Source organism: Oncorhynchus kisutch, linkage group LG14 (genome assembly GCF_002021735.2).
Source record: "Oncorhynchus kisutch isolate 150728-3 linkage group LG14, Okis_V2, whole genome shotgun sequence".
Classification (NCBI taxonomy): Eukaryota; Metazoa; Chordata; class Actinopteri; order Salmoniformes; family Salmonidae; genus Oncorhynchus; species Oncorhynchus kisutch.
In genome coordinates this window covers 53,857,632-53,885,012 of record NC_034187.2, presented here as the reverse complement: position 1 = coordinate 53,885,012, position 27,381 = coordinate 53,857,632, and the positions used below count along the sequence as shown (strand labels likewise).

The 27,381-nt window shown below is 43.9% G+C and overlaps 4 protein-coding genes across 5 annotated transcripts; all 4 read right to left on the bottom strand.

The window, feature by feature from the left end:
• Nucleotides 1-1,387: 1,387 nt before the first annotated feature.
• On the bottom strand, nucleotides 1,388-3,699 carry LOC109903678 (60S ribosomal protein L11). Its single transcript, XM_031789310.1, has 5 exons — nucleotides 2,814-3,699; nucleotides 2,583-2,689; nucleotides 2,071-2,202; nucleotides 1,836-1,946; nucleotides 1,388-1,470 (listed from the first exon to the last, which is right to left on the bottom strand). Exons 1-5 carry the CDS (start codon nucleotides 2,935-2,937, stop codon nucleotides 1,441-1,443), a joined length of 504 nt encoding a protein of 167 aa, XP_031645170.1. The 5' UTR covers nucleotides 2,938-3,699; the 3' UTR covers nucleotides 1,388-1,440.
• Nucleotides 3,700-10,229: 6,530 nt separating this feature from the next.
• Nucleotides 10,230-16,964, bottom strand: LOC109903121 (cyclic GMP-AMP synthase). 2 transcript variants are annotated; one of them, XM_031789309.1, is made up of 7 exons: nucleotides 16,868-16,964; nucleotides 16,145-16,443; nucleotides 15,619-15,851; nucleotides 12,000-12,228; nucleotides 11,470-11,754; nucleotides 11,224-11,323; nucleotides 10,230-11,097 (listed from the first exon to the last, which is right to left on the bottom strand). In XM_031789309.1, exons 2-7 carry the CDS (start codon nucleotides 16,437-16,439, stop codon nucleotides 10,560-10,562), a joined length of 1,680 nt encoding a protein of 559 aa, XP_031645169.1. In that variant the 5' UTR covers nucleotides 16,440-16,443; nucleotides 16,868-16,964; the 3' UTR covers nucleotides 10,230-10,559. The 2 variants fall into 2 exon arrangements, with proteins under 2 accessions (XP_031645169.1, XP_020355335.1); XM_020499746.2 differs by having other exon boundaries at nucleotides 16,145-16,446; nucleotides 16,868-16,955.
• Nucleotides 16,965-17,569: 605 nt separating this feature from the next.
• On the bottom strand, nucleotides 17,570-21,522 carry LOC109903680 (elongation factor 1-alpha). The gene is made up of 8 exons (XM_020500542.2): nucleotides 21,337-21,522; nucleotides 20,623-20,772; nucleotides 19,842-20,021; nucleotides 19,435-19,731; nucleotides 19,123-19,273; nucleotides 18,766-19,022; nucleotides 18,359-18,593; nucleotides 17,570-18,049 (listed from the first exon to the last, which is right to left on the bottom strand). The coding sequence occupies exons 2-8, from the start codon at nucleotides 20,764-20,766 to the stop codon at nucleotides 17,925-17,927; spliced, it is 1,389 nt and encodes a 462-aa protein (XP_020356131.1). The 5' UTR covers nucleotides 20,767-20,772; nucleotides 21,337-21,522; the 3' UTR covers nucleotides 17,570-17,924.
• Nucleotides 21,523-21,675: 153 nt separating this feature from the next.
• Nucleotides 21,676-25,520, bottom strand: LOC109903681 (elongation factor 1-alpha, oocyte form). The gene is made up of 8 exons (XM_020500543.2): nucleotides 25,186-25,520; nucleotides 24,256-24,416; nucleotides 23,532-23,711; nucleotides 23,123-23,419; nucleotides 22,871-23,021; nucleotides 22,520-22,776; nucleotides 22,188-22,422; nucleotides 21,676-22,087 (listed from the first exon to the last, which is right to left on the bottom strand). Exons 2-8 carry the CDS (start codon nucleotides 24,397-24,399, stop codon nucleotides 21,966-21,968), a joined length of 1,386 nt encoding a protein of 461 aa, XP_020356132.1. The 5' UTR covers nucleotides 24,400-24,416; nucleotides 25,186-25,520; the 3' UTR covers nucleotides 21,676-21,965.
• Between the last annotated feature and the right edge of the window lie 1,861 nt (nucleotides 25,521-27,381).

The window sequence follows — 27,381 nt, the reverse complement described above, 5'->3', positions numbered from 1 at the left end:
GAGTGATCATGGGCCTCTTGGCTGCATCTCTGATCAGTCTTCTCCTTGTATGAGCTGAAAGTTTAGAGGGACGGCCAGGTCTTGGTAGATTTGCAGTGGTCTGATACTCCTTCCATTTCAATAATATCGCTTGCACAGTGCTCCTTGGGATGTTTAAAGCTTGGGAAATCTTGTATCCAAATCCGGCTTTAAACTTCTTCACAACAGTATCTCAGACCTGCCTGGTGTGTTCCTTGTTCTTCATGATGCTCTCTGCGCTTTTAACGGACCTCAGACTATCACAGTGCAGGTGCATTTATACGGAGACTTGATTACACACACAGTGATTAAACACAAGTTTTAAATATCCAATAAATGTCGTTCCACTTCATGATTGTGTCCCACTTGTTGATTCGTCACAAAAAAATAGTTTTAGATCTTTATGTTTGAAGCCTGAAATGTGGCAAAAGGTCGCAAAGTTCAAGGGGGCCGAATACTTTCGCAAGGCACTGTACCTGCTGTAGCGTGTGCTACGAGAGGGTGCTGCTATGGTGACCAGTGAGCCGAGATAAGGAGGGGCTTTACCTAGCAGAGACTTGTAGATAACCTGTAGCCAGTGGGTTTGGCGTCAAGTATGAAGCGAGGGCCAAACAACGAGAGCGTACAGGTCGCAATGGTGGGTAGTGTATGGGGCTTTGGTGGATCGGTTTATTTCAAACCTCAGAGGTAACTTGTGGTCACATTGTCCAGGAAACGATTTCTGCATTGTTTATTGCCACTTTCTCTAAAATGGCATGAAATAGCTGCATTTGGAAGCATAAAATCCTCCATGCCTGCACCAACTCGTCTCCGACACCCTCCCAAGGCATTCTGAAGAGCTAGGAGACAGCTGCTTAAATTCGTGATTTCAAGAGCCATGTGACATCCAAAAATAGTATCCGACAAACTCAATTCACCCAGACTACTCATTTTAAGAGCGAATACTGCCATCATGTGCCAGAATAATGAAACACCAAGTATTACATACACAAACCGTTCAATACAACTGGCTGCACTCAGGAAAGTACACCTCGGGCAAATCACTCAAAATCAAATAGCATGATGGAGACAATGTTTCTGATTTTATATTAATTTCCCCTTTAATAGCTTCTTATGGTATAATTACAATTTGAGCTTCAGAGGCAAAAGCTTCTCAACAGACCACTAGTATTCTGATTGAGAGCAGACGAAGAGAACATACTAACATGTGCTTTTAAGGAGCAACCTCCATTCTTTCCAGAATCTAAACCTATTAGCACAGTCTGTCCTTTGAGTCATGTTACTGCCAACAGTTTCCTATTATGCAGAATTATAAATGTGGATTACTCCAACATAAAATTCGTCTCACTTCAATGACCACAGAACCAAACACGGGTATTTTTCCATTTTATTATAGTTATAAACAAGGTCAACGATGGTTCTTTACTTCCCGGGGAGGATGATACCGTCATACTAAAGAAAAGAAAAAAAGAGGAAAAAATTAGATGCTTAGCAAGGAAGTCTACTCAAGCTGCACACAAAAGAAAAGCCATCAATTTTATATTACACAGGTAATTCAGCCTTACTATACAATATGAGTCAGAGTTCTTACCAACAGCATTCAAGTAGCAGAAGGCAATCATACTTGCATGGGGGCACTGAGTGCAGGCTTTTATTTCAGCCAAACAGTAACCGCCAATTCAAAATGATCAAAGTCAACATTGAAGACCAAATTGTTGATTAGTAGACTCAGGAGTGCGTTACTGCTTAATTGGCAACACACAGCAAATAATCTGCAGGTATGACTGCCCACCCTGATTAAGAGAACCCACACAAACCTTCTGCTGGAACCAGCGCATGGCTTCCTCTTTGCGGATGCGGTGCCTGAAACCAATGCGGCCCGTTTTCTGCTTCTTGTCAGCAATGCTGAAACCGGGTCTGCCCAGGACCTGAAAACAAAGAGTGAAAGAAAGAGTGTGGTTCAGATTAGAAGACATGTAAAACCCTATCGTATCCCAACTGGCAGGTAAAATCAACTTTTAAAATAATTCTAAAATATGTGAAGCCACTCACGACGTAGAAGTCCAGTCCGTAGATACCGATGCTGGGGTCGTACTTTATTCCCAGATCAATGTGTTCCTGGATGCCAAAGCCAAAGTTGCCGGTGTCAGAGAAGTTGTTCTTCCTCAACTCGTACTCACGCACCTTTGGAAGAAACGAGGTATTCCATTTAGCAGGGGCAACATGTTGCAACATTAGGCAATATGCTTAAATACATTGCGAATGTGGACCATGGTCAAAGTTGACACCTTGCCAAATCAAAATCACCATTGGCTGAGGATGAACACAAGTGATTCAACTTAACCATAAGTATTACGGAACTCTAGGAAAATACAAATAGGAGTAAATGTTACGACTAAACTAAGCCCTACCCTAAAGGGTGTCAGAAAGAAACATTCCCTTGGCAAATTAATGGTGATTAAGAGTTTTGCATAGTCAACAAACCCACATCCCAAAACACTCATGCAGTGGTTACAATAAATAGGTGTAGTAAATGGACAGTGTATAAAATATTGAAAACTCACCTTGAGTCCCTTTTCCAGGATCTCCTCAGCCTTAGCTCCACGGACGGTACAGTGGACAGCAATCTTTTCATTTCTGCGGATGCCGAACGATCGCACAGTGTAGCGGGCTGAGGGGTACAGGGGGAGGAAGACTTCAGCACAAACATTTTCCACTAACATGTCAATCAACAGGGTAACCATCAAACACACAGCCACAGATGATCATAAACAAAACAGGCATAGGATACCTACCCTTGGAGAAGACAGGGGTCTGGCCTGTGAGCTGCTCAAGCACCTTAGCAGCACGGGTCAGTCTGTCACCACTCTCCCCAACACAGATGTTCATACAAAGCTTGCGGATGCGAAGCTCACGCATGGGGTTCTCCTTTTTCTCGCTCTGTTCCTGTTGAAATCAAACGTTGGCATTAGGTGGCTGGGAGGGTAACAGTTAGGTTTCGTTCGTATGTTTCGCTAGCTACATCAGTTGTCCGCTATGCAGCCAGGCTGGATAGCTAGCTAGTTGCCAACATAGCAACATGTCGATATTAACTAGCTATTAAATCCTGGTCAATGTCAACAGATACCCAACTGGCGGTCTTTAGGCCGTTTCCAAGCAGCCACACATGTTTACACTGACAAATATATTCAAAAACGTGATTCAATGTGTTTAACTTCCTGGTTAAATAACCAGATTCCTGCCAACAGGACATGCCGGTGCATATCATATGGCTTATCGTCGGCTGCTACGAGCCACCTTGCTAAGGTATCATGTTTACAATGTTGCAGTCAATTGTACAATTTCGTGAATGTTCATATTTTCACTGGTCGCATGTTAACGTTCATCCGATGTCGCGTCAACTGTAACAAAGTACTGAGAAACCTATTCGGAGAAACCTCGACTTCAACAGCCATGTCACTTTCCCCAAATTACGCTTCAATTAAAAGCAAGGACGCATATTTTGTGCGTAATACAACTTTGTTTCAATAGTGCACATTAACCTACTCATATCTGGTTATAAAAACAATGGGTTTTTGGCCGTATAACGCTGATGATTGTGGATTTAAAAGGTAACCCGCGAAATCTTGCCTCCTTACACGTAAAACCTGCACTCACCGCCATGTTTGATCACTTGAAGAGGACGACACATTTCCGGGCCAGCGCATTTATAGGGAAGTGTTTAACTAAATGAGCCCTACGTAAAATCACGCATTTGAAGAAAGGTTCCATAGGCGCACAAATTCAATAATAATGTACAGTAAAACAGTATATATCATTATTCAATTGCGCTTATATAAGACTGTTTAGATTCAAGAACACAATAAAATTGTTTATTTAAAGCAAAATTACAAGTGGAAAATTTCAGCCCTATTTTTTTGTTATTTTGGCATTAATTAATATGTGTCACATATCAGTTTTCAAACAATGTAAAAAATAAAAATAATAATTGAGTTAATAAAGCTGCATGCAAACGTGGTCTCTTTTTTGGACTAAGGCTGCTCCAAAATGCAGGTGTTTCTGCCTAGCTCAGTGCTTTCTGTGGTGGTGGGGCAGAAGTGGAAAATATGGAGCTTAGGGGTTGGTAATGTCCTCTAGTCGCGCCGTGATTGGCTCAGTGTACTGTCACTCATGGGGACACTACGTCACCACAAAATCTAAGGGGACAGCTCGAAAATTCAAGCCCTTGGGTGCTGCCTAGAGTTACATTAGAAGTGTCAACATCATACTTTCTAAATCTTAGCTAGCAAGCTAGACAAGCAGTCATCATCTTGAATCACATCTACAATCTACTGGAAAATCCTTTTCAATCCTTGTTTTATGAAGATAAATTATAGATAAATGTATTGATGCTCATCTGCCATTGGACATAAACATTACACAACAAGTTTGAAATCGCAAATTCAACAATGAGTGGTTTGGAAGGAATCAGTGGCTAGCTGCAAGCATTGCAAGCAATCACTAGCCTGCTATTCAGTGGAGTGGGTGTGTGGTCCAAGTCTGGGTTTAAGAGTCTCTTTACCAAGCTTAAAAGGATAAACATTCATGCTGTCAATCCAGCATTACTTCTGCCATGTTAAAAACAACTGGAAACTCAGAACTGGAAAATCTCAGACTTCAACTTAGCCTACTGTTCTGACTTTGTGGTGCACATGTAGCCTCAAATCAAATGTTATTGGTCACATACACATATTTAGCAGATGTTATTGCGGGTGTAGCGAAATGCTTGTGTTCCTAGCTCCAACAGTGCAGTAGTATCTAACAGTGCTGTAGTATCTAAAACAATTCACAACAATACACACAAATCTAAAAGTAAAATAATGGAATTAAGAAATATATAAATATTAAATTGAGCAATGTCGGAGTGGCATTCATTACAGTAGAATAGAATACAGTATATACATATGAGATGAGTAAAGCAGTATGTAAACATTATTTGAACATTATTAAAGTGACTAGTGTTCCATTATTAAGTGGCCAGTAGCCTATTTTAGAGAAATGTAAGCACTGAATATTATAAAACCTTTCATTGTCTGCTTACAGTGCATTCAGAAAATGTATTAAATAGTTTTTTTCTCATCAATCTACACACAATACCCCATAATGACAAAGCAAAAACACTTTTTTAGAAATATTTGCAAATGTATTCAAAATAAAAAATGGAAAAACCTGTTTTCGTTTTGTCATTATGGGGTATTGATGAGGACAATTAAAAACAAAATACATTTTAGAAGAAGGCTGTAACGTAACAAAATGTGAAAAAAGGGAAGGGGTCTGAATACAATTTCAGAATGCACTCTATATACCCCCATTATTTATCCTACAGTTCTGACTTGGTGTACAGGGAGAATAATGTAAGAACGGCCCATGTTCTGAATTCTGTTGCTGTACGTTTCTAAAGTGCTGAAGAAATAGTTATATTGACTACGTCCGTCCTCGTTAATGTCTTAATTGAAATGACAGATTGCCCCGTGTCGGCTCGTCGTCCCCTTATATAGTCTGTACATCTCAATTGTCAGTAGAAACTACATTTTTAAGAAAGTCACCCATATTAGCTATGTTTTTTTTAAAGGAAGTAAATTAGGCTGAATGAACTGTTTCGCTGCCCGACAAGACTCCGCTGATAGCCAGATGTAATAGTGGTAAAGGTTTCACTCCATGGTGGTGAAAAGAAAGCTCTGCTGTTGGGATAGCTTTATTTAAACAGTTTGTGGGCACTGTTTGTCACCGTTATAGTACAATTCATGTATTGTTTAGTGTTGTGTTGTTGCTTTGCTGGCATGCGTTTATTTTTTTTTTGCCCCACTAAGATTTACATGCTAACATCGCCACTGCAGATCACACTTTAGTTTTTGTTGTCCTAGGCTACCTGGTTAAAATGCTTCCTCGCTAGCCTAACTTCCTTTCATGGGCAACAACGCAACAGGCTAGGCCAGGGGCACAATGTATGAATTTATGGTTAGATCAGAATCACCATTATAATCATTGGCCAGTACAGAGAATTAAGTAAAACCACAAGTCCAAATCCCTATCTCCATCCATGGCTAATTTAAGAAAGGGATCATTTTAGCATGCTAGCTAGCCACCGGAGGACAACAACACAAGAAGATGCAACAAGTTTTTTCTGTAAATGATGTTTGGCTTGTGATTGGTGTAGAGCCAAATCCAAACTGGCTTCCCTTGACACTTTGTTTTGGTGCGCCGGGACCATATACAGTTGAGCTTAATCAGTTTAGCTCAACGCTGATTGGCTATTATGTTATAAAAAATATATAAAGGGAAGTCAAACACTCTCTGGTTTCCCTTGCATTCAATGCTATGGGCTGCAACAATGTCATACTCTTTCTGACCAGACAGTATCAGATAGATGGCCTACAGATACAGAGGGGCACTGTTTTGCTCGCTCTGATGTTTTCTCTGGTAAAATACATTTAGCCTCTTGCGAATTGGAGGAAAATAATGAAACACAGAGATGAATGATTTAAAAAAAATATATATTTCTTGGTAAAAGAATTTGAGAAGCTTGGCTGCCCTTGGCATCCATGAATGAATGCACGCCACTGAAAATAAATGGTGGGGAAATGATTGGAACCATTATTGGAACCATTTCCAGACCAACAACTTATAGCACAGTAAGGAAACAAGGATTCAATTTACACACAACATATTATAAAATATAAGATCATACATGCAGGACAAGTGATACTTAATCATGTTTATTTAAGTACAAGTACGAAGAAAGTATGAAAATGTATGCACTACTGTAAGTCGCTCTGGATAAGAGCGTCTGTTAAATGACTAAAATGTAAATGTACATTGGGAGTAGTAGTTAACAATACATTGCATAGCTACTATACTCGTGGTAATCTGCATAACTGTCAGTGCATTCGGAAAGTATTCAGAGCCTTTGACATTTTCCACAATTTGTTACATTACAGCCTTATTCTAAAATTTGTAGAAAATTTGGTTCATCTTTTTTTTCTGAATTCAAAAATCGAATACAATTTTATTTGTCACATGCGCCGAACATAACAGGTGTAGACCTTACCATGAAATGCTTACCTACAAGCCTTTAACCAACAATGTCGTTTTAAGAAAATAGAGTTAAGAAAAGATTGACTAAATAAGATCAGAGAAAAATGTATTATAACACAATAATAATGAGGCTATATACAGGGGGTACAGGGTCAATGTGCAGAGGTACAGGTTAGTCAAGGTCATTTGCACATGTAGGTAGGGGTAAAGTGACAATGCATAGATAATAAACAGCGAGTAGCAGCAGTGTAAAAACAAAGGGGGGGGGGGTCAATGCAAATAGTCTGGGTGGCCATTTGATTAATTGTTCAGCAGTCTTATGGCTTGAGGTTAGAAGCTGTTAAGGAACCGTTTGGACCTAAACTTGGAGAGAACAGTCTATGACTTGGGTGACTGGAGTCTTTGACAATTTTTTGGAACTTCCTCTGACACCCCCTAGTATATAGGTCCTGGATGGCAGGAACCTTGGCCCCAGTAATGTATGGCGCCGTATGCACTACCCTCTGCAGTACCTTATGGTCGGATACCGAGCAGTTGCCATACCAGGCGGTGTTGCAACCGGTCAGGATGCTCTCGATGGACAACTGTGGAACTTTTTGATGGTCTGGGGACCCTTGCCAAATCTTTTCAATCTCTTGAGAGCGAAAAGGCATTGTCGTGGTCTCTTCACCACTTTCTTGGTGTATTTGGAACATGATAGTTTGTTGGTGATGTGAACACCAAGGAAATTGAAGTTCTCAACCTACTCCACTACAGCCCCGTCGATGTGGATGGGGGCCTGTTCAGCCCTCCTTTTCCTGTCGTCCACGATCATCTCCTTTGTCTTGCTCATATTGAGAGTTTGTTGTCCTGTCACCACACTGCCAGGTCTCTGACCTCCTCCCTATAGGCTGTCTCATCGTTATCGGTGATCAGGCCTACCACTGTTGTGTGGTCAGCAAACTTAAAGATGTGTTGGAGTCGTGCTTGGCCACACAGTCGTGGTTGAACAGGGAGTACAGGAGAGGACTAAGCACGCACCCCTGAGGGTCCCCCCGTGTTGAGGATCAGCGTGGCAAATGTGTTGTTGCCTACCCTTACAGCTTGGAGGCGGCCTGTCAGGAAGTCCAGGATCCAGTTGCAGAGGGAGGTGTTATGTCCCAGGGTCCTTAGCTTGGTGATGAGCTTGTGGGCACTACAGTGGTGAATGCTGAGCTGTAGTCAATGAACAGCATTCTCACATAGGTATTAATTTTGTCCAGGTGGAATAGGGCAGTGTGGAGTGCGATTGAGATTAAGTCATCTGTGGATCTGTTGGGGCGGTATGCAAATTGGAGTGGGTCTAGGGTTTCCAGGATGATGGTGTTGATGTGAGCCATGACCAGCTTTTCAAAGCACTTCATGGTTACCGATGTGAGTGCTATGGGGCAGTAGTCATTTAGGCAGGTTACCTTCGCTTTCTTGTGCACAGGAACTATGGCGGTCTGCTTGAAACATGTAGGTACTACAGACTCAGTCAGGGAGAGATTGAAAATATCAGTGAAGACACTTGCCAGTTGGTCCGCGCACGCTCTAAGTACACGTCCTGGTAACCCATCTGGCCCTGTGGCCTTGTAAATGTTGACCTGTTTAAAGGTCTTGCTCACACAGTCATCTGGAACAGCTGGTGCTCTCATGCATGCTTCAGTGTTGCTTTCCTCAAAGCGAGCATAACAGGCATTTAGACTGTCTGGTAGGCTCGCATCACTGGGCAGCTTGCGGCTAAGTTTCCCTTTGTAGTCCGTAATAGTTTGCAAGCCCTGCCACATCTGACGAGCATCAGAGCCGGTGAAGTAGGATCCAATCTTAGTTCTGTATTGACACTTTGCCTGTTTGATGGTTCATCTGAGTGCATAGCAGGATTTCTTATAAGCGTCCGGATTAGTGTCCCGCTCCTTGAAAGCTCTAGTCTTTAGATTGGTCGGTACTTAAGTATTCAGACCCTTTACTCAGTACTTTCTTGAAGCACCTTTGACAGCGATTACAGCCTCAAGTCTTCTTGGGTATGACACTACTAGCTGGGCACAACGGTCTTTGGAGAGTTTCTCCCAGATCCTCTCAAGCTCTGTCAGGTTGGATGGGGAGCTTCGCTGCACAGCTATTTTCAGGTCTCTGTGCAGATGTTAGATCGGGTTCAAGTCCGGGCTCTGGCTGGGCCACTCAAGGACCTTCAGAGACTTGTCCCAAATCCACTCCAGCTTTTTCTTGGTTGTGTGCTCAGGGTCGTTGTCCTGTTGGAAGCTGAACCTTGGCCACAGTCAGGTCCTGAGCGCTCTGGAGCAGGTTTTCATCAAGCATCTCATTGTATTTTGCTCTGTTGATCTTTCCCTCAATCCTGACTAGTCACCCAGTCTCTGGTGCTGAAAAACATCCCCACAGCATGATACTGCCACCACTATGCTCTCCCGTAGGGAAGGGACCAAGTTATCTTCCAGATGTGACACTTGGCATTCAGGCCAAAGAGTTCAATCTTGGTTTCATCAGACCAGAGAATCATGTGCCTTCTACTGAAGAGTGGCTTCCATCTGGCCACTCTACCATAAAGGCTTGATTGGGGCAGTGCTGCAGAGATGGTTTTCCTTCTGGAAGGTTCTCCCATCGCCACAGTGGAACTCTGGAGTTCTGTCGGAGTGACCATCGGGTTATTGGTCACCTCCCTGACCAAGGCCCTTCTCCCCCGATTGCTCAGTTTGGCCTGGCGACCAGCTCTAGGAAGAGTCTTGGTGGTTCCAAACTACTTCCATTTAAGAATGATGGAGGCCACTGTGTTCTTGGAGACCTTCAAAGCTGCAGACATTATTTTTTTTTGGTTCCTGTCTCGGTGCTCCTTGGACAATTCTTTTGACCTCATGGCTTGGTTTTTGCTCTAACATGCACTGTCAACTGTGGGACCTTATATAAACAGGTGTGTTACTTTCCAAATCATGTCCAATCAACTGAATTTACCACAGGTGGACTCCAATCAAGTTGTAGAAACATATAAAGGATGATCAATGGAAACAGGATGCTCCTGAGCTCAATTTCGAGAATCATAACAAAAGGTCCGAATACTTATGTAAATAAGGTATTTCTGTTTGTTATTTTTTTATACATTTCTAAAAACCTGTTTTCGCTTCGTCATTGTGGGGTATTGTGTGTAGATTAATGAGGAACAGTTTAGAATAAGGCTGCAGCATAAAAAAAATTGGAAAAAGGAAGGGGTCTGAATAATTCCCGAATGCAGTGTATATACAAATACAACATTTGTACTTTTGGGCTAAATGTTTCATTGTGTTTGTCTAGAGCAAAGACATGATTTAGAGAGAAATACAAATCTGGAATCCTATCCTATGTTGTACTGTTTCAAAATGGCATACCATTTTCTACAGCTGCATGTCATTTTACCACCATCTGCTGTAGATAGACTGTCTCTGCCACCTTCCTACCACCGATGGGCAGGACAGACACCTCTACAGGAGGTAACAAACATAGACAAGAACCATAACCAAAGCCACAATTTTGAACATTTGCTCAAAGGATTTCATCTCAACAACTTGGGGTGGCAGGATAACAGGATACTGGATAACAGGAGTCTGCTGTACAACAGGGGAAAGCTGGGGCTGGGAGTCACTGTGGGAGTGTACTGCCAGTGGTGGGGCAGGAGCCGGGGGCATTAAAAGGGGAAGCCCCTGTCTCCTCTGCTCCTCCAGAGCCTGAATCAGAAACACCAAAGCTTTGCGCGGGAAGGTTGGTGGGGCAAAGAGGTTGGAGGTGGGGACAAAGAAGTGGGGGAGCAGACCACTGCTTGCGTGGCCCTCCAGGGCCCTTAGGAGGTGCATGAAGCAGGCAGGCAGCTGACGGGGCGTCCACAGGGAGTCCTGGGCCCTGATCGAGAGGGTGTGTAGGAAGGCTGTCTTCCCGTGGTAGGAGCACAGAGCATCCAGCTCTTGAGGGTAGCGTTGCTTCAGTCCCTCGATCAGGCACTTAAGGAGCTTGAAGCACTGCTTACTAAAGGAGAGGAGGAGAGAAAGAGAGGTTCATAATATCGATCACTTCACATAAAGGTGTTTGTTCAGTATTAGGGCTAAATGAGTCACAGGTGATAGTAAACGGTGTTGTAGAGTGAATTCTGACCGACAGCACTTGGTGGCAGAGGTCTCACAGCAGGTCCTCTTGTTCCCATGAGTCTTGATCAGTTCCTTTTCTATGTGAGAAAAGGAAATCCTCCAACTCTCTGCAGGAGACAAAGCAGCAACATTTCAATCAAAGGGATATTATCATTCACATTCAGTGTATCAATCATGTATCAGTCACAAAAACTATACACATCCAGAGTCCTGCACCTCTGGCTCTGGCACAAAACAACAATGTTCCGCACACCTTTAGCTGCCTCACTAAGGTTTCGTCCCGGGGGTTTCTTGGGCACAAAGAAGCAAGTTTGGTGGGTGAGAGAGCGCCGGGTCTTCTTCCCCAGCCAGTTGTCCACATCTGGGCCGGCGCGGGCAGCCAGAGGCCAGCCCTGTGAGGAGGGCACTTCCAGGGCGGGCACCACATCCACAGAAAGTAGTTCCTGTTTCCCATTATCCACCTCCAACAGGGAAAGGGTCACCGCTGGTGAGTTTGGACGCTTCCTATTCACAACCCAACGCCAGCTATTTCCAGGCACTGGTGATCAAAGAACACACAAAAGCATACAGGCAACGTCATGTCATATTTAGACAAAACAATGCCCCAGGTGGTTGGAGATGTGGACTACGACCACTGACCTCAAAGGCTCAAATAATCATATTGACCACTCAACAACATAGCATCTACAGACAAACCAATTGGACAAGATATAGTATGGGTATGTTAGCATTTGTATGACTGCATTCGTATACTCTCAGGTGAATATAGACCAGTTACCACACCTCTGTAGGTGCTGATGAACTTGCGGACCAGACGGTGCATTTCATTTATGATCTTGCTGGCTGAGATGGTGAGCCCATCGTCCAAAAGGAAAGACCGTATGTGGGAACGGGTTGATCGGGATAGGGCGACTTCGTAGAAGAGGCCGTGGTATTGGTCCAGCTCAGTCATTTTGAGGCGGGAAGGAGACTGGAGCTTCAGCATCATGTCAAACTCATTTGGGTTGAGTATCTGTTGGCACACAATGGCAATAAGTACAATTTACTATTTATATACTATTTAGTTTAATTCACAGGATTATAATAAAAGTAAAGTATACTCACTGAATGCAAAGGGCAGGTTTGACTGACCCAGACGAACTCACAAACAGCAACACTTGACATTCAACACAAGAAGAACAAGGACCTCCATGTTTGCATGTCATACTACAGTTGAAGTCGGAAATTTACATACACTTAGATTGGAGTCATTAAAACTCGTTTTTCAACCACTCCACAAATTTCTTCTTAACAAACTATAGTTTTGGCAAGTCGGTTAGGACTTTGTGCATGACACAAGTCATTTTTCCAAAAATTGTTTACAGACAGATTATTTCACTTATAATTCACTGTATCACAATTCCAGTGGGTCAGAGGTTTACATAAACTATGTTGACTTTGCCTTTAAACAGCTTGGAAAATTCCCCCAAATTATGTCTTGGCTGTAGAAGCTTCTGATAGGCTAATTGACATCATTTGAGCCAATTGGAGGTGTACCTGTGGATGTATTTCAAGGCCTACCTTCAAACTCAGTGCCTCTTTGCTTGAGATCATGGGAAAATCAAAAGAAATCACCCAAGACCTCAGAAAAAAATGTAGACCTCCACAAGTCTGGTTCATCCTTGGGAGCAATTTCCAAATGCCTGAAGGTACCACGTTCATCAGTACAAACAATAGTACGCAAGTATAAACACCATGGGACCACAGCAGTCATACCGCTCAGGAAGGAGACGCGGTCTGTCTCCTAGAGATGAACGTACTTTGGTGCGAAAAGTGCAATTCAATCGCAGAACAACAGCAAAGGACCTTGTGAATATGCTGGAGGAAACAGGTACAAAAGTTTTTTTTAAAGAAGCGTCCTCTCACTGTCAACTGTGTTTATTTTCAGCAAACTTAACATGTATAAATATTTGTATGAACCTAAGATTCAACAACTGAGACATAAACTGAAAAAGTTCCAGACATGTAACTAACAGAAATTGAGCAATGTGTCCCTGAACAAAGGGGGGGTCAAAATCAAGCTGCAGTGCATCTCCTCCTCATGGACTGCACCAGATTTGCCAGTTCTTGCTGTGAGATGTTACCCAACTCTTCCACCAAGGCACCTGCAAGTTCCCTGACATTTCTGGGGGGAATGGCCCTAGCAATCACCCTCCGATCCAACAGGTCCCAGACGTGCTCAATGGGATTGAGATCCAGGCTCTTCGCTGGCCATGGCAGAACACTGACATTTCTGTCTTGCAGGAAATCACACACAGAACGAGCAGTATGGCTGGTGGCATTGTCATGCTGGAGGGTCATCTCAGGATGAGCCTGCTGGAAGGGTACCACATGAGGGAGGAGGATGTCTTCCCTGTAATGCACAGCGTTGAGATTGCCTGCAATGACAACAAGCTCAGTCCGATGATGCTACGATACACCACCCCAGACCATGACGGATCCTCCACCTCCAAATCGATCCCGCTCCAGAGTACAGGCCTCGGTGTAACGCTCATTCCTTCGACGATAAACGCAAATCTGACCATCACCCCTGGTGAGACAAAACAGCGACTCATCAGTGAAGAGCACTTTTTGCCAGTCCTGTCTGGTCCAGCGACGGTGGGTTTGTGCCCATAGGCAACGTTGTTGCCGGTGATGTCTGGTGAGGACCTGCCTTACAACAGGCCTACAAGCCCTCAGTCCAGCCTCTCTCAGGCTATTGCGGACAGTCTGAGCCCTGATGGAGGGATTGTGTGTTCCTGGTGTAACTCGAGCAGTTGTTGTTGCCATCCTGTATCTGTCCCGCAGGTGTGATGTTCGGATGTACCGATCCTGTGCAGGTGTTACAAGTGGTCTGCCACTGCAAGGATGATCAGCTGTCCGTACTGCCTACCTGTAGTGCTGTCTTAGGCGTCTAACAGTACGGCCATTGCAATTTATTTCCCTGGCCACATCTGCAGTCCTCATGCCTCCTTGCAGCATGCCTAAGGCACATTCACGCAGATGAGCAGGGAACCTGGGCATCTTTCTTCTTGTGTTTTTCAGAGTCAGTAGAAAGGCATCTTTAGTGTCCTACGTTTTCATAACTGTGACCTTAATTGCCTACCGTCTGTAAGCTGTTAGTGTCTTAACGACCGTTCCACAGGTGCATGTTAATTTTTTTTTATGGTTCATTGAACAAGCATGGGAGACCGTGTTTAATCCCTTTACAATGAAGATCTGAAGTTATTTGGATTTTTACTAATTATTTTTGAAAGAAAGGGTCCTGAAAAAGGGACGTTTCTTATTTTGCTGAGTTTATAGCCACAGTAAAACGAGTTCCATCGATATATCCTGAAAGGCCGCTCAGCAAGGAAGAAGCCACTGCTCCAAAACGGACACAAAAAAGCCAGACTACGGTTTGCAACTGCATATGGGGACAAAGATCATACTTTTTTGAGAAATGTCCTGTGGTCTGATGGAACAAAAATAGAACTGTTTGGCCATAATGACCATTGTTATGTTTGGAGGAAAAAGGGGGAGGCTTGCAAGCCAAAGAACACCATCCCAACCGTGAAGCACAGGGGTGGCAGCATCATGGTGTGTGGGTGCTTTGCTGCAGGAGGGACTGGTGCACTTCACAAAATAGATGGCATCATGAGGTAGGAAAATGATGTGGATATATTGAAGCAACATCGCAAATGGGTCTTCCAAATGGACAATGACCCCAATCATACTTCCAAAGGTGTGGCAAAATGGCTTAAGAACAACAAAGTCAAGGTATTGGCCATCACAAAGCCCTGACCTCAATCCTATAGAAAAGTTGTGGACAGAACTGAAAAAGAGTGTCTGAGCAAGGAGGCCTACAAACCTGACTCTGTTACACCAGCTCTGTCAGGAGGAATGGGCCAAAATTCACCCAACTTATTGTGGGAAGCTTGTGGAAGGCTCCACAAAAACGTTTGACCCAGGTTAAACAATTTAAAGGCAATTTTTACTAGGATTAAATGTCAGGAATTGTGAAAAACTGAGTTTAAATGTATTTGGCTAAGGTGTATGTAAACTTCTGACTTCAACTGTATATGTTTGGGGGTGAGGATTTGTTTTTGCTGTATGTTTGTGGAAAGAATTTGATGACAGACAGTAAATATTCCTATCAGTGTTAAGGTGGGGCATTGGTGAGGGTGTAAGAGATTTACCGGTAATGCAGGACAGGCAGCCATATTGCAGTATTGGCTCATCGAAACTGCCTAATCAGTCACTCAGGGTTAATGTTAATCCATATTTTTTTAAACACACCTTAAGTGGAAATGTGGATAATTTCCTGTTGGGTTATTCTCTTGTGTTCATGTGTTTTAAATGAGCTGCCAGCCAGAGACATATCCTGTCTCATGGTGTGAGTTACCTTGACCATCTCGTAGTATGAACCACTGCTGAGCACAGAGGCTGACTGGAAGTAGGGCTGCTCGTCACTGTTCTTGAGGAAGACCAGCAGGCTTTCCCGAAGATGGTTGACCAGGTCCACAGCCCACTGGCGGTCACTCTGGCGGAGCTTAAGGTCCTGGGCCCGAAGCCTGATCCAACGGGCCAGCTCTGGGGAGATAGGGGCCAGCTCGTCCCCTGGTTTGGGGATCTCGGCTGTGGGCAGATTGATGTATTGGCTGGACTGTCTCAGATGAGCATAGTATTGAAGCATGAATGGTGTAAATTTCAACCTGTTTTACAGGATTATACACACATGAACTTCATCTACAAAACATCTTTCTGTCTCAGAGGCAAAAACTCACTCAACTCAGAATGTCAATTCTAGCTAGATTAATGAATGTAACATGTTACTGATTGTCTTAGCATCTTTGACATACACTGATACACACATCAGATGAGGACAATCAACAATAGCATTGAAGCGAGGAGGTCTAACATGCTATTACCTGCCAGGTGTGGTCTCTGCCTAGGGAGGTGTGAGGTGAGTGTGGCTGGGGTACTGGCATTTCCATCATCCTGACCCAGCAATGCCCCAGTCTGAGAGTCCTCTATAGGGCTACCTCCATCTCCGTCCAGAAACCCACCCTCCTCTGCCTCTCTGCCCAGGCTAGGTTGGAGGTCGATGGGGGTGGATGGGGTCCTTCTGAGTGGTGGAGTTGTCTGGTGCTCTCCAGAGGGTGTGGATGGAACTGAGCTCTGTCTCCTGGAGGATGATCCCCTCTGAGGTGTGCTTCTGTTCATCTTTCTACTTTGATCAACGCACACAAACACAAATCAATTCAGAGAAACTATATCTGCAAGTATGACATAAATATAATTTGAATATCCTCTTCCTTCTAGGTTGAATGTATATGGGATAGGACTGCTCAACAATAAAAAAAACTACCTCTCAACCTTTTGTGGGTGCTTATAAACATAGCACCACAGAGATCATAATAAATTACTAAATTTGATGTAATTTTAGTACAATGAAAGTAATGCTGAGGTCCTGCCATGAGGAATTAACATAATTGTTGTTTCCAAGACCTTACCCGAACCACAATGACCCCAGCCCAGGCTACATGTTACTCAAGACAACCTGGCTTGTGACATTTTACTCATAATCCCAGACCGATTGTTAAATAATAATTCAACCATTGTGAAATGTTACACGGGTTGTGAAGATTTACCTGCTATTGCCGTCTTTGTCACAAATATCAGCTTGGTAGGGTGACGGACTGAGACGTCGCTATTGCTCTTCTCCGTGTCGGCTCACTTACTGTGCTCCTTCTCTCTGTGACAGCATATCCCCGTTTCCTGCCACTATTCCCATTTTCGCTTTCTATTTCCCAAGTATGATGTCACATTATAAATGAAAGATAAAAGAGCATTGCCCCTCCTTTGTCTTTTTAGCAGTGGATGACGGGTCGCACATATGTATTCCAGGTGACGGGTTGATACTGAACGTAAAACTGTAAGAGAGGTTTTCACCAGAGAATTGTATAGGTACCGTCATACAAATATGATGCTCTACTAGGTTCGTGAAAGCTTGCCATTTTGTGCGAAAGCTTTAATATTAAGAGAGAAAAAAACCCACTGGCAATTAGTTTATCTTTCAGTAACAACTCCATAATTTAACAGTAGCCGAAATTTACTGATGTACAATTTCCTACAGGGCAGACACTTTTCTGAAAGTATGCATCTACAGTATTGACATGTTTAGCAACAGCACTTACATTTCTGAAGTAACTCAAAGGAGAAAACCCGAGGCAGTGAATCATATCTATCGAATATTCCCCAAAGAAATTGATAGGTATTATTTTCTGTTTGTAGTCAATATTGTAAACCAATGGAACGTTTTCAGCAAATCAATCCAAAATCTGACAACTAGCTCAATGTTTCACAGCAACAGAAATCAGACTTTATTTTCATATTCTAACACAACATATAATTTCATGATAGATACCAGTATGTATCCAACAGTAACTGATTCAGCGTTTGGCTTATGAGAAACAAGAAACAGCAGCGTTTGGCAGTTAATGTTCATGTTTTTTTATTTTTGGTTTTATCATAATTTCCCCTAAAGCATTATTCTTCGAACATTTGCTTTCCTTTCCTGCGAAAACTTTTGCGATGGGTTTTTATTAGCATTAGCCAGTCCTTGAGTAGAGAGCTCAGGTTCTGAGACACTGCAGGATGGGATGCCGGTGACACGCCTTGTTGTTGCTGGATGTCTGGAGCAGGAATTCATTTGGCTTTGGTGGCCTTAATGGCAGACTTGGTCACCTTGCCAGTGCTGGCAGCCTTCTTGTCAACGGCCTTGATGACACCAACGGCAACGGTCTGTCTCATGTCGCGCACGGCAAAACGACCTGCAACAGTTAAGAGAAATGGTTACTGGACGGGTCTGAACAATTTTTTGTGTGGTTTTGCTAAATGGAGTGTCAGCATATTCCAGAAGTCATTGAAGTTCCTACTTCACTGTTTTTGTAAGTGACATTGTAAGGTTGAGACGAGTAAGATCTCTTCACCATCTTACAAGCAATGCAACAGTAAATGTGTGGAGAATTCTTTCAACACCAAAAGGCTGCATTACCCAGATGTCTCCTATACAGTTATGGGAACCCTCACGTAACACTTAACCCATAATCGTCATCATTAGGCGTTCGTGTCTGACTCACCAAGGGGAGGGTAGGCGGCGAAGCTCTCCACACACATGGGCTTTCCTGGCACCATGACAATGATGGCGGCGTCTCCAGATTTCAGGGCTTTGGGGTTGTCCTCAAGCTTCTTGCCGGAACGACGGTCGATCTTCTCCTTGAGCTCGCTGAACTTGCAGGCGATGTGAGCGGTGTGGCAATCCAGCACGGGGGCATAGCCCTGGGAGATGGTGCCCGGGTGGTTCAGGATGATGACCTGAAGATTGGGGTAAAGTTTGGGTAAGGATGGGCTGGACATGGCAAAAAATGTGTTTATGAAAGTGCTAATTTATGGCCAGAAACGAGATATGTAGTAAAGTAGACTTAGAATATTAGTATTTTGTATTATCTTTCCAAAAACTACATTGAAAATCAGTTCCATCTCTCACCTGAGCTGTGAAGTTGCCGGCCTCCATTGGGGGGTCATTCTTGCTGTCTCCAGCCACGTTGCCACGACGGATATCCTTGACGGATACGTTCTTGACGTTGAAGCCGACATTGTCACCGGGTAGAGCCGCTTCCAGGGTCTCGTGATGCATCTCCACAGACTTCACCTCAGTGGTGACATTAGCGGGGGCGAAGGTGACGATCATACCGGCCTTCAGGGTGCCAGTCTCCACACGGCCCACGGGTACTGTTCCAATACCTGATGGGAAACAAGTATTTAACCACAAGACACATACCCATTCATGTCTAAAGAAAATAACCAGTACATTCAAACATATTGATCTATGACTGGTTCTTACCGCCGATTTTGTAGACATCCTGCAGGGGCAGACGGAGGGGCTTGTCAGTGGGGCGGGAGGGGGCCAGGATAGAGTCCAGAGCCTCCAGAAGGGTCACGCCGCTAGCGCCACCCTCCTTACGTTCGACCTTCCATCCCTTGAACCAGCCCATCTGCAATGGCCAACAGAAGAAACAAGATCAAAATTACACAGACTTACTTACCTATCAGAGTTAATCCTACTATAAAGTTCCAGCTCTAATAATTTACGCATATAACCACCTAGACCTACACTGCTGTGGTTTAGTGTACCGTGTGTGGATGGGCTACTCACGTTGGGGCTAGCCTCCAGCATGTTGTCCCCATGCCACCCAGAGATGGGCACAAAGGCAACAGTGGCAGGGTTGTAGCCAATCTTCTTGATGTAGGTGCTGACCTCCTTCTGGATCTCCTCAAACCGTTTCTGGCTGTAGGGGGGCTCAGTAGAGTCCATCTTGTTGACGCCAACAATGAGCTGCTTCACTCCCAGAGTGTAGGCGAGGAGAGCGTGCTCACGGGTCTGGCCGTTCTTGGAGATACCAGCCTCAAACTCACCCACACCACCGGCAACAATCAGCACAGCGCAATCAGCCTGAGAAGATGAAGTCATAGATATTGACACTCCAAACCTTGTGGTAAAATGCCACTACTGATAGATTCTTTCAGTTAGGAAACAGATTGGACATTAAAGCTCATCTTTACCTGAGAGGTACCAGTGATCATGTTCTTGATAAAGTCTCTGTGTCCAGGGGCATCAATGATTGTGACGTAGTACTTGGCGGTCTCGAACTTCCACAGGGAAATGTCAATGGTGATACCACGCTCCCGCTCAGCCTTCAGCTTGTCCAGCACCCAGGCATACTTGAAAGAGCCCTTGCCCATCTACACACGCAAAGAAAAGTTTGCTTTTATTGCACTTAAGATGTCTACACAGTTCAAATCGATCCAATTACACCTACTACAAAGGTCTGATCATTTTGTACTAATTTGTCAGTTAATGAAATGCAAACACAAATTAAGAATTTAATCTATTTACAACAGTATTACTCGTGAATTGCAAATTGACGATCCATCCCAACAAATTACTCCAGAAATGTCTGCCTAATCAGATAAACTTCTGCTAGCTGAGCAATAAATCTGTCCCATTAAAAATCCATATTTGTCTTGACTAAAGTTACTTGTCACTCAATCCCATTTGCCAACATTCATTTGTTCGAATGTTCCAATACTCATCATAATGCACTGACAAAACAGATTAGATTTAAATAAGATTTTAATCAGTTTAACATTAATATATGCCATTTGCAATTAGTGCATAATGGCCACAACTGACAATTACATTTGGTACAGTAGATGGCGCTCGTGTCAAAGCAATCACTTGAAGGATTTTCTCTTCTAACCACACCCGTTATAGAACGTCGCAATTCATAGCAACATTAACCAACTCAAAATTCCTAGAAAATGCCTGGGCTCCCAAACATACCTCAGCGGCTTCCTTCTCGAACTTTTCAATGGTTCTCTTGTCAATGCCTCCGCATTTGTAGATCAGATGACCTGTGGTGGTTGACTTTCCGGAGTCGACATGGCCAATGACCACAATGTTGATGTGGATCTTTTCCTTTCCCATGATTTACTGATGAAAAGGAGACCGACATAACTACCGATGTACAATTTTATTTACACAAAATACACATATGGCCGACATGGCTGCAGTAGACATTAATGGTGAAATCAAGTGATGAATTCGACAGATTGCCGATAGGCGCCCCTGACTCATGCACCATGTGCTATCCACAAATATTCCCCTCCCACCGCCCTCCATGTTCAGTCATAAGACTAGCAAGCCGGCCATGTTGAGGCAAATCAACGACACCCGCTTTGTGGCCGTGAAGGCAGTCGTGCACAGCCGACTACTCAAAATTATATCTAGGCTATATTACAGCAATTGTTAAACTTCGTTACCCATGAACGAAATTAAATTACCCACTAAACTTGAAGTGGTCTGCAACGAGACTGACCCCAAATTTTAAAAAGCAGTTAGTCATCTGGTACAAATCAGACCGGTCCTAAAATCATGCGCCCCAAAAGAGGCTGCCACACTTTCATAACCATGCTGCAATTTAAGTGTAGCAATATTGCGGTAATTAGTGTAGCTACATAACAATTACATCCTGAAATGAGCATTTTCTTCACTAACCTGAAACAATACAGATAACGGGTATTCCTGCTTTAGACCGGAGAAAAAGGACAGAATATGAGCCCACATCTCTTTTTATACCGGTGTAGTGGGAGGCGGGCGCTACAGCCCTGGTGTCACGAGAAATAAAGTGCCATTGGTTATGCCAGTGTACCCCCACCTAGGTGATTGGCTGGCAAAAACCATCACTGGGCACAGCCTAGCAGCAGTCAGGGATAGCTTGTGTCAAAACAGCTGCAAAGACCAAGTTAGATACAGTGCTGCACTTGTTCTACCCTATGGCACAGCTCCCACTCAACTACAACAAGAACAAGGATTAAGGAAAACGACAGAGCAAGCTTTTTGGTCAAGACATTTGAAGACCTTTATTAGTTACCAGCAGCTTTCTTCCAATTTAATTGTGGCATCAAACAGGTGTAGTTCTCAACCATTAACTCAAATATAACTGAAAGAGGCACTGTCAGTCATGTGACCGTGTATCTGCATTGGGTTCTTTTCCTGCGAAAACTTTTACGATGGGTTTTAATCAGCATTAACCAGTCCTTAAGTATAGAGCTCAGGTTTCGAGATTCCGCAGGATGTAGGGCTGCAGACCCCACCACCCGAGGGACATCCTGTGGGAGGAGAATTCACTTTTTACCAGCCTTAACGGCAGATTTGGTGACCTTGCCGCTGGAGGCAGCCTTCTTGTCGACGGCCTTGATGACACCAACAGCAACAGTCTGCCTCATGTCACGCACAGCGAAACGACCTGAGGGAAAGCGAAAATTAGGAACGAGGCCTTTTCCAAGCATAGAAGACCTTTTAAAAAGGAACCATGTCTTTGGTAGGCGGGTTTGTGGATTACTTACCAAGAGGAGGGTATTCCTGGAAGCTCTCCACACACATGGGCTTGCCGGGGATCATGTCAACGATGGCAGCGTCTCCAGACTTCAGGAACTTGGGGGCATCCTCAAGTTTCTTGCCGGAACGACGGTCAATCTTCTCCTTGAGTTCGCTGAACTTGCAGGCGATGTGAGCAGTGTGGCAATCCAGTACAGGGGCATAGCCCTGGGAGATCTGGCCAGGGTGGTTCAGGATGATGACCTGTAAAAACAAGACATGGTCGATTAGAGCATGAAAACAATTAAATTGTCAAGGGAAGAAAGCTCACCCACCCAACCATTTTAAACAGCATGCCTACCTGAGCGGTGAAGGTGCCGGCCTCCATTGGGGGGTCATTTTTGCTGTCTCCAGCCACGTTGCCACGACGGATATCCTTGACGGACACATTCTTGACGTTGAAGCCAACATTGTCACCGGGCATGGCCGATTCCAGGGTCTCGTGATGCATCTCCACAGACTTTACCTCAGTGGTGACATTAGCGGGGGCGAAGGTAACGATCATACCGGCCTTCAGGGTGCCAGTCTCCACACGGCCCACGGGTACTGTTCCAATACCTGATGGGAAACCAGGGAAGAATAGATTAACGATCAAGAGCAGAAGCAAGTACACAGTCTGTATACAAACATGAAGTCTAGGACGAGTTCTTACCGCCGATTTTGTAGACATCCTGGAGGGGCAGACGAAGGGGCTTGTCAGTGGGGCGGGAGGGGGGCAGAATTGAGTCCAGGGCCTCCAGCAGAGTCACACCGTTGGCGTTACCATCCTTACGTTCGACCTTCCATCCCTTGAACCAGCCCATCTAGAATAGGAAAATGTCTGTTTATGTACAAAGCATGACATATGCATGTGACAGGGTGAGACTTTCAATGTAGTAAAATGCACTGAGGATAGGCTACTCACATTGGCGCTGGCTTCCAGCATGTTGTCCCCATGCCAACCAGAGATGGGCACAAAGGCGACAGTGGCAGGGTTGTAGCCAATCTTCTTGATGTAGGTGGTGACCTCCTTCTGGATCTCCTCAAACCGTTTCTGGCTGTAGGGGGGCTCAGTAGAGTCCATCTTGTTGACTCCAACAATGAGCTGTTTCACTCCCAGAGTGTAGGCGAGGAGAGCGTGCTCACGGGTCTGGCCGTTCTTGGAGATACCAGCCTCAAACTCACCCACACCACCGGCAACAACCAGCACGGCGCAATCAGCCTGGGGGGAGGGGGGAACAAGTCATGTCAGCCCAACACACTTGTTCATCTATCACCTTAGTTGGTCAGGTTTACAGTATATTCTGATTGCACTGGGGGCCCCCCCCAATTACCTGAGAGGTACCAGTGATCATGTTCTTGATGAAATCTCTGTGTCCAGGGGCATCAATGATTGTGACGTAGTACCTGCCGGTCTCAAACTTCCACAGAGAAATGTCAATGGTGATACCACGCTCCCTCTCAGCCTTCAGCTTGTCCAGCACCCAGGCATACTTGAAAGAGCCCTTGCCCATCTAAAATTAGATGAAAGGCACATTATGTTCAATAAATCATTCTACCGGTGAAGTAATGTAACACAGCAAAAAAATGTATAGTGAGCAAGTAGCTCATTTAGGGTTAGGCCTAGATTGGATTTGGGAAACACGGCCCAAATCATATGCATAATTTAACAGATCCTGATGTATGCAATATCACAAATGTGGAGAATGCTTTACACCAATGTTGCCTAGATGGGATAGCTTTTGTCCGTAGCAGGTTATGAGACGTATGTCAAGGTTAGGGAAAGGGTTAAGTAAAAAAAAATGTATACATGTACTTTAGATGTAAATGTAAACTATCCCTCCTAGCCATGACCGCTATAAAGTCCTCAGCCGCCATTACACAAAGTGCATCGTCATTATCCGACACTAGGCCTGCGCAAGCACCGTCCCACATGCGCGCACTCGTTACCCACACCCTGCCGGCTTCACTAGTTAAAAAAAAAAATGCCGTGGTCGCCATCTTTGATCCAAAGTAATGTAACCAGAACAGAACGCTTCAACTAGAAAAACCGCTTACCTCAGCTGCTTCCTTCTCGAACTTTTCAATGGTTCTCTTGTCAATGCCTCCGCACTTGTAGATCAGATGGCCTGTGGTGGTTGACTTGCCGGAGTCGACATGGCCAATGACCACGATGTTAATGTGGATCTTTTCCTTTCCCATGGTTGCTTAATTCGTTTCTGAAATAAAATTTGCAGATATACCACTTAATAACAATGAACATTGACGTTAGTGTAACAATTTGCTTGGGGAACAAGGCTGCAGCATTAAAACACCCGGTCACTCAGACTATGTATTCGAACGTTTATGTCGATGGACCATCAAATCACTGTCCACATCCCATTAAAATTACATCAAAATAAAAATACAAATAGTTCTGTCAGCTGACTTCGTCGTTAAACTCGTCCGGAAAAGGGTGAGTGAGTTACGATCACGTACGGTTAGGCCTCAGTCGGCCATGGGCCAAAAGCGACACGTGTTGCTTCCAGGCCACGTCGTATAGAGTTACAGAAAGAACTCCAAATATCCAGAAGGAATTTATCCCTACTAGACAAGTCGCCTGGGTTTACGTGCAGTTGTTCAGATCATGGAAGACATTCCATTTAGCTACCTACTCATCCTCACAGGACACGGCTTTAGTATCCTTTGTCCCCCCCCCCCCAGTTCCCCCTCCCCCAATTGAAAACGTTTTTTCCCCCCCGGCAAAATATATCTTGAAGTTCACTTAAACCAAATCATCACTTTATAAGGTAACTTAAAGAGTAACGTTAAAACATCCCCCTACACCATCCAAGTCACTTTAAATTTAACCATTGTCCTCACAATTAAATACTATCTGAAATAGCTTACGTTTTCGCAATGTGTCTAACAAGTTATAAAAATCAACGTGCTAACATGTTAGGCCTGTTTTTGAAACCACTAGAGGCTAAATAAGATAAACGCGCTTACCGGTGTTACTGTGCGCTCACTCGACCACTGCTGATGCCCCTACCCAGGTAACAAAAAGAGAAAGAATACTGGTTGAGTTTGAGTTTTTATACACTGGGAGGTGGCTAGACTGGGTTGTGTCCCCGCTTCCCTTCCCCCTCCCTACTCGAACCCTCAAATCACACACAATTCAGCGAAAAACTATGCCCGTCTGTCGTGGTACGTCATGATGTTTGAAATCTTTTCCCGTTTTGAACGAAATCCTTTCTGATTCAATCAAAGGGCCTAAAAACAATATAGCTAGGTAATTTATAAATTGACTAAATAACCACATGTGGTCAAGTACACTCTTTATTGGCACGAGAAAAAAATGACCAGAGACTCATTGAATAACTCAACTGACAAGAGTTTAATTCAAATCTGAAAGTAGATTACCCCACTGTATATTGAGTTGGATTAGATATCTCAACAAACCAATCCCCATTGTCTCATAACCCTGAGTGAGATTATTAAAACCTGCTTTCTGGAAATGAAATTACATTATTTCATCAATTTGGTTTCAACATGAGTACATAGCATTTACAATTGTCATATCATATTTTTTATTTAGTCAGTTTACTCTAGACCTATATATATACAGTTTTCTCAATTGACTATAAACTGTCTTGGATTATTACTTTAGGAGCAGGCTACACTAGACACAAAGGAAATGCCTGGTATTGATTCTAGGTGACCCAATCAGTATAACAAGAGTATTCAAATTCAGAGATTTGCACTCAAACAGTGCACTGAGAAGGGAGACCCAGACTCATTGTTTCAATGACCTGGAAGGCACCTTCACCACATCTCACACACATTCAGGTTCAAAAGAGGTTCCGACCAGGCTAAGGTGAGTGAATACAGTGATCAATACGTGTGAGGGAGTCCTGATAGATTCTCCATTCACATTGTAATGCTGAGTGCTTTCTCATAATGATCATATCAATCAAATTCTCCAATAAATATAATAAATTGCATGCTAAAACTCTCCTTGCTGTAGGCCTATGTGTTGCCCACCCAGTCCAAAAACAATGTTAAATTCAATAACACTGCATCACAGTTGGGTGATGTAACTGTGATTGCAGTTCTACATTCTACATTTCCTTTTCCCCATACCTTAGTCAGTGACTGTGCTTTATGACAAATAGTGATAAAAAATGACTCTGCATGTTTGTTTTTTTCAAAATTTCAGTCACTCTGTTTCAAAAGAACAGTCAACAACAATGTAAACATTGATGTATCTCATCTCCAGTATCACAAAGATGTGATGATGTGCATATTGCTATTCCCCAATATATGATCAATATATTCTATAGAGCCTATTCCAAAGGATGCTGTGGAAGTCCATTCTGTGTTTTGGGTGCTGTGGAGAGGTCAGACTCAGGGCCTTTCAGTCTCCTTGCTGTCCCCATCACTGTTGAATTCCCGATATAGGACAGCTGGCATCCCTTGGCACGGCGACGGCTCTCCCCGACTATCTCTTCCTCTCTCAGTTCAGGTAACAGCCACTGAGAAAGCAGCTGCTGCTTTCAATCAGCTCACAGTGCAGTGAGTGGGGGGGGGGAGCGGGTGAGAGAGAGAAAGAGAGAGATGGGGAGAAAGTGAGTGCGAGAGTGAAGGATTCTCGCAAACCGTGCCACAGAGAGTGGGTGAATAATAATAATACATTTTATTTAAAGCGCTTTTCACGACACCCAAAGTCACTTTACACAAGACAATCAGCAAGATAAAAAGCTATAAAATCACACATTAAAATAAGCAAGTATGTGAAAGTCCACTAAACATAAGGATAGACTAACCATGGAGAACACTAACATGATGGCAGACTAACCAAGGAAGTGAATTAGACAGAGGAGAAAAGCTAAGACAACAGAGAATCCGGGTAAGCCTGTGTGAAGGGGTGTGTCTTATGTGAGGACTTGAATATGTGTATGGATTGTGAGGTTCTGACATGGAGAGGGAGGGAGTTCCAGAGTTGGGGAGGAGGCCGGTGTCAGAGTAAGGCAGCGGATAGGTGGGAGTGTTGGGGTGCAGGAGGTCAGTATGAATGCTGCTGCAACTGCACTGTGTCCGAGGAAGAGGGGAGATATGGAATGGGAAGCCAGGAGAGGTTAAAAAAAAAGAGGGGGAAGCAAAGGAGAATAGAGGCGGAGAGGCATTGGCCAAGAACAGGTTTTC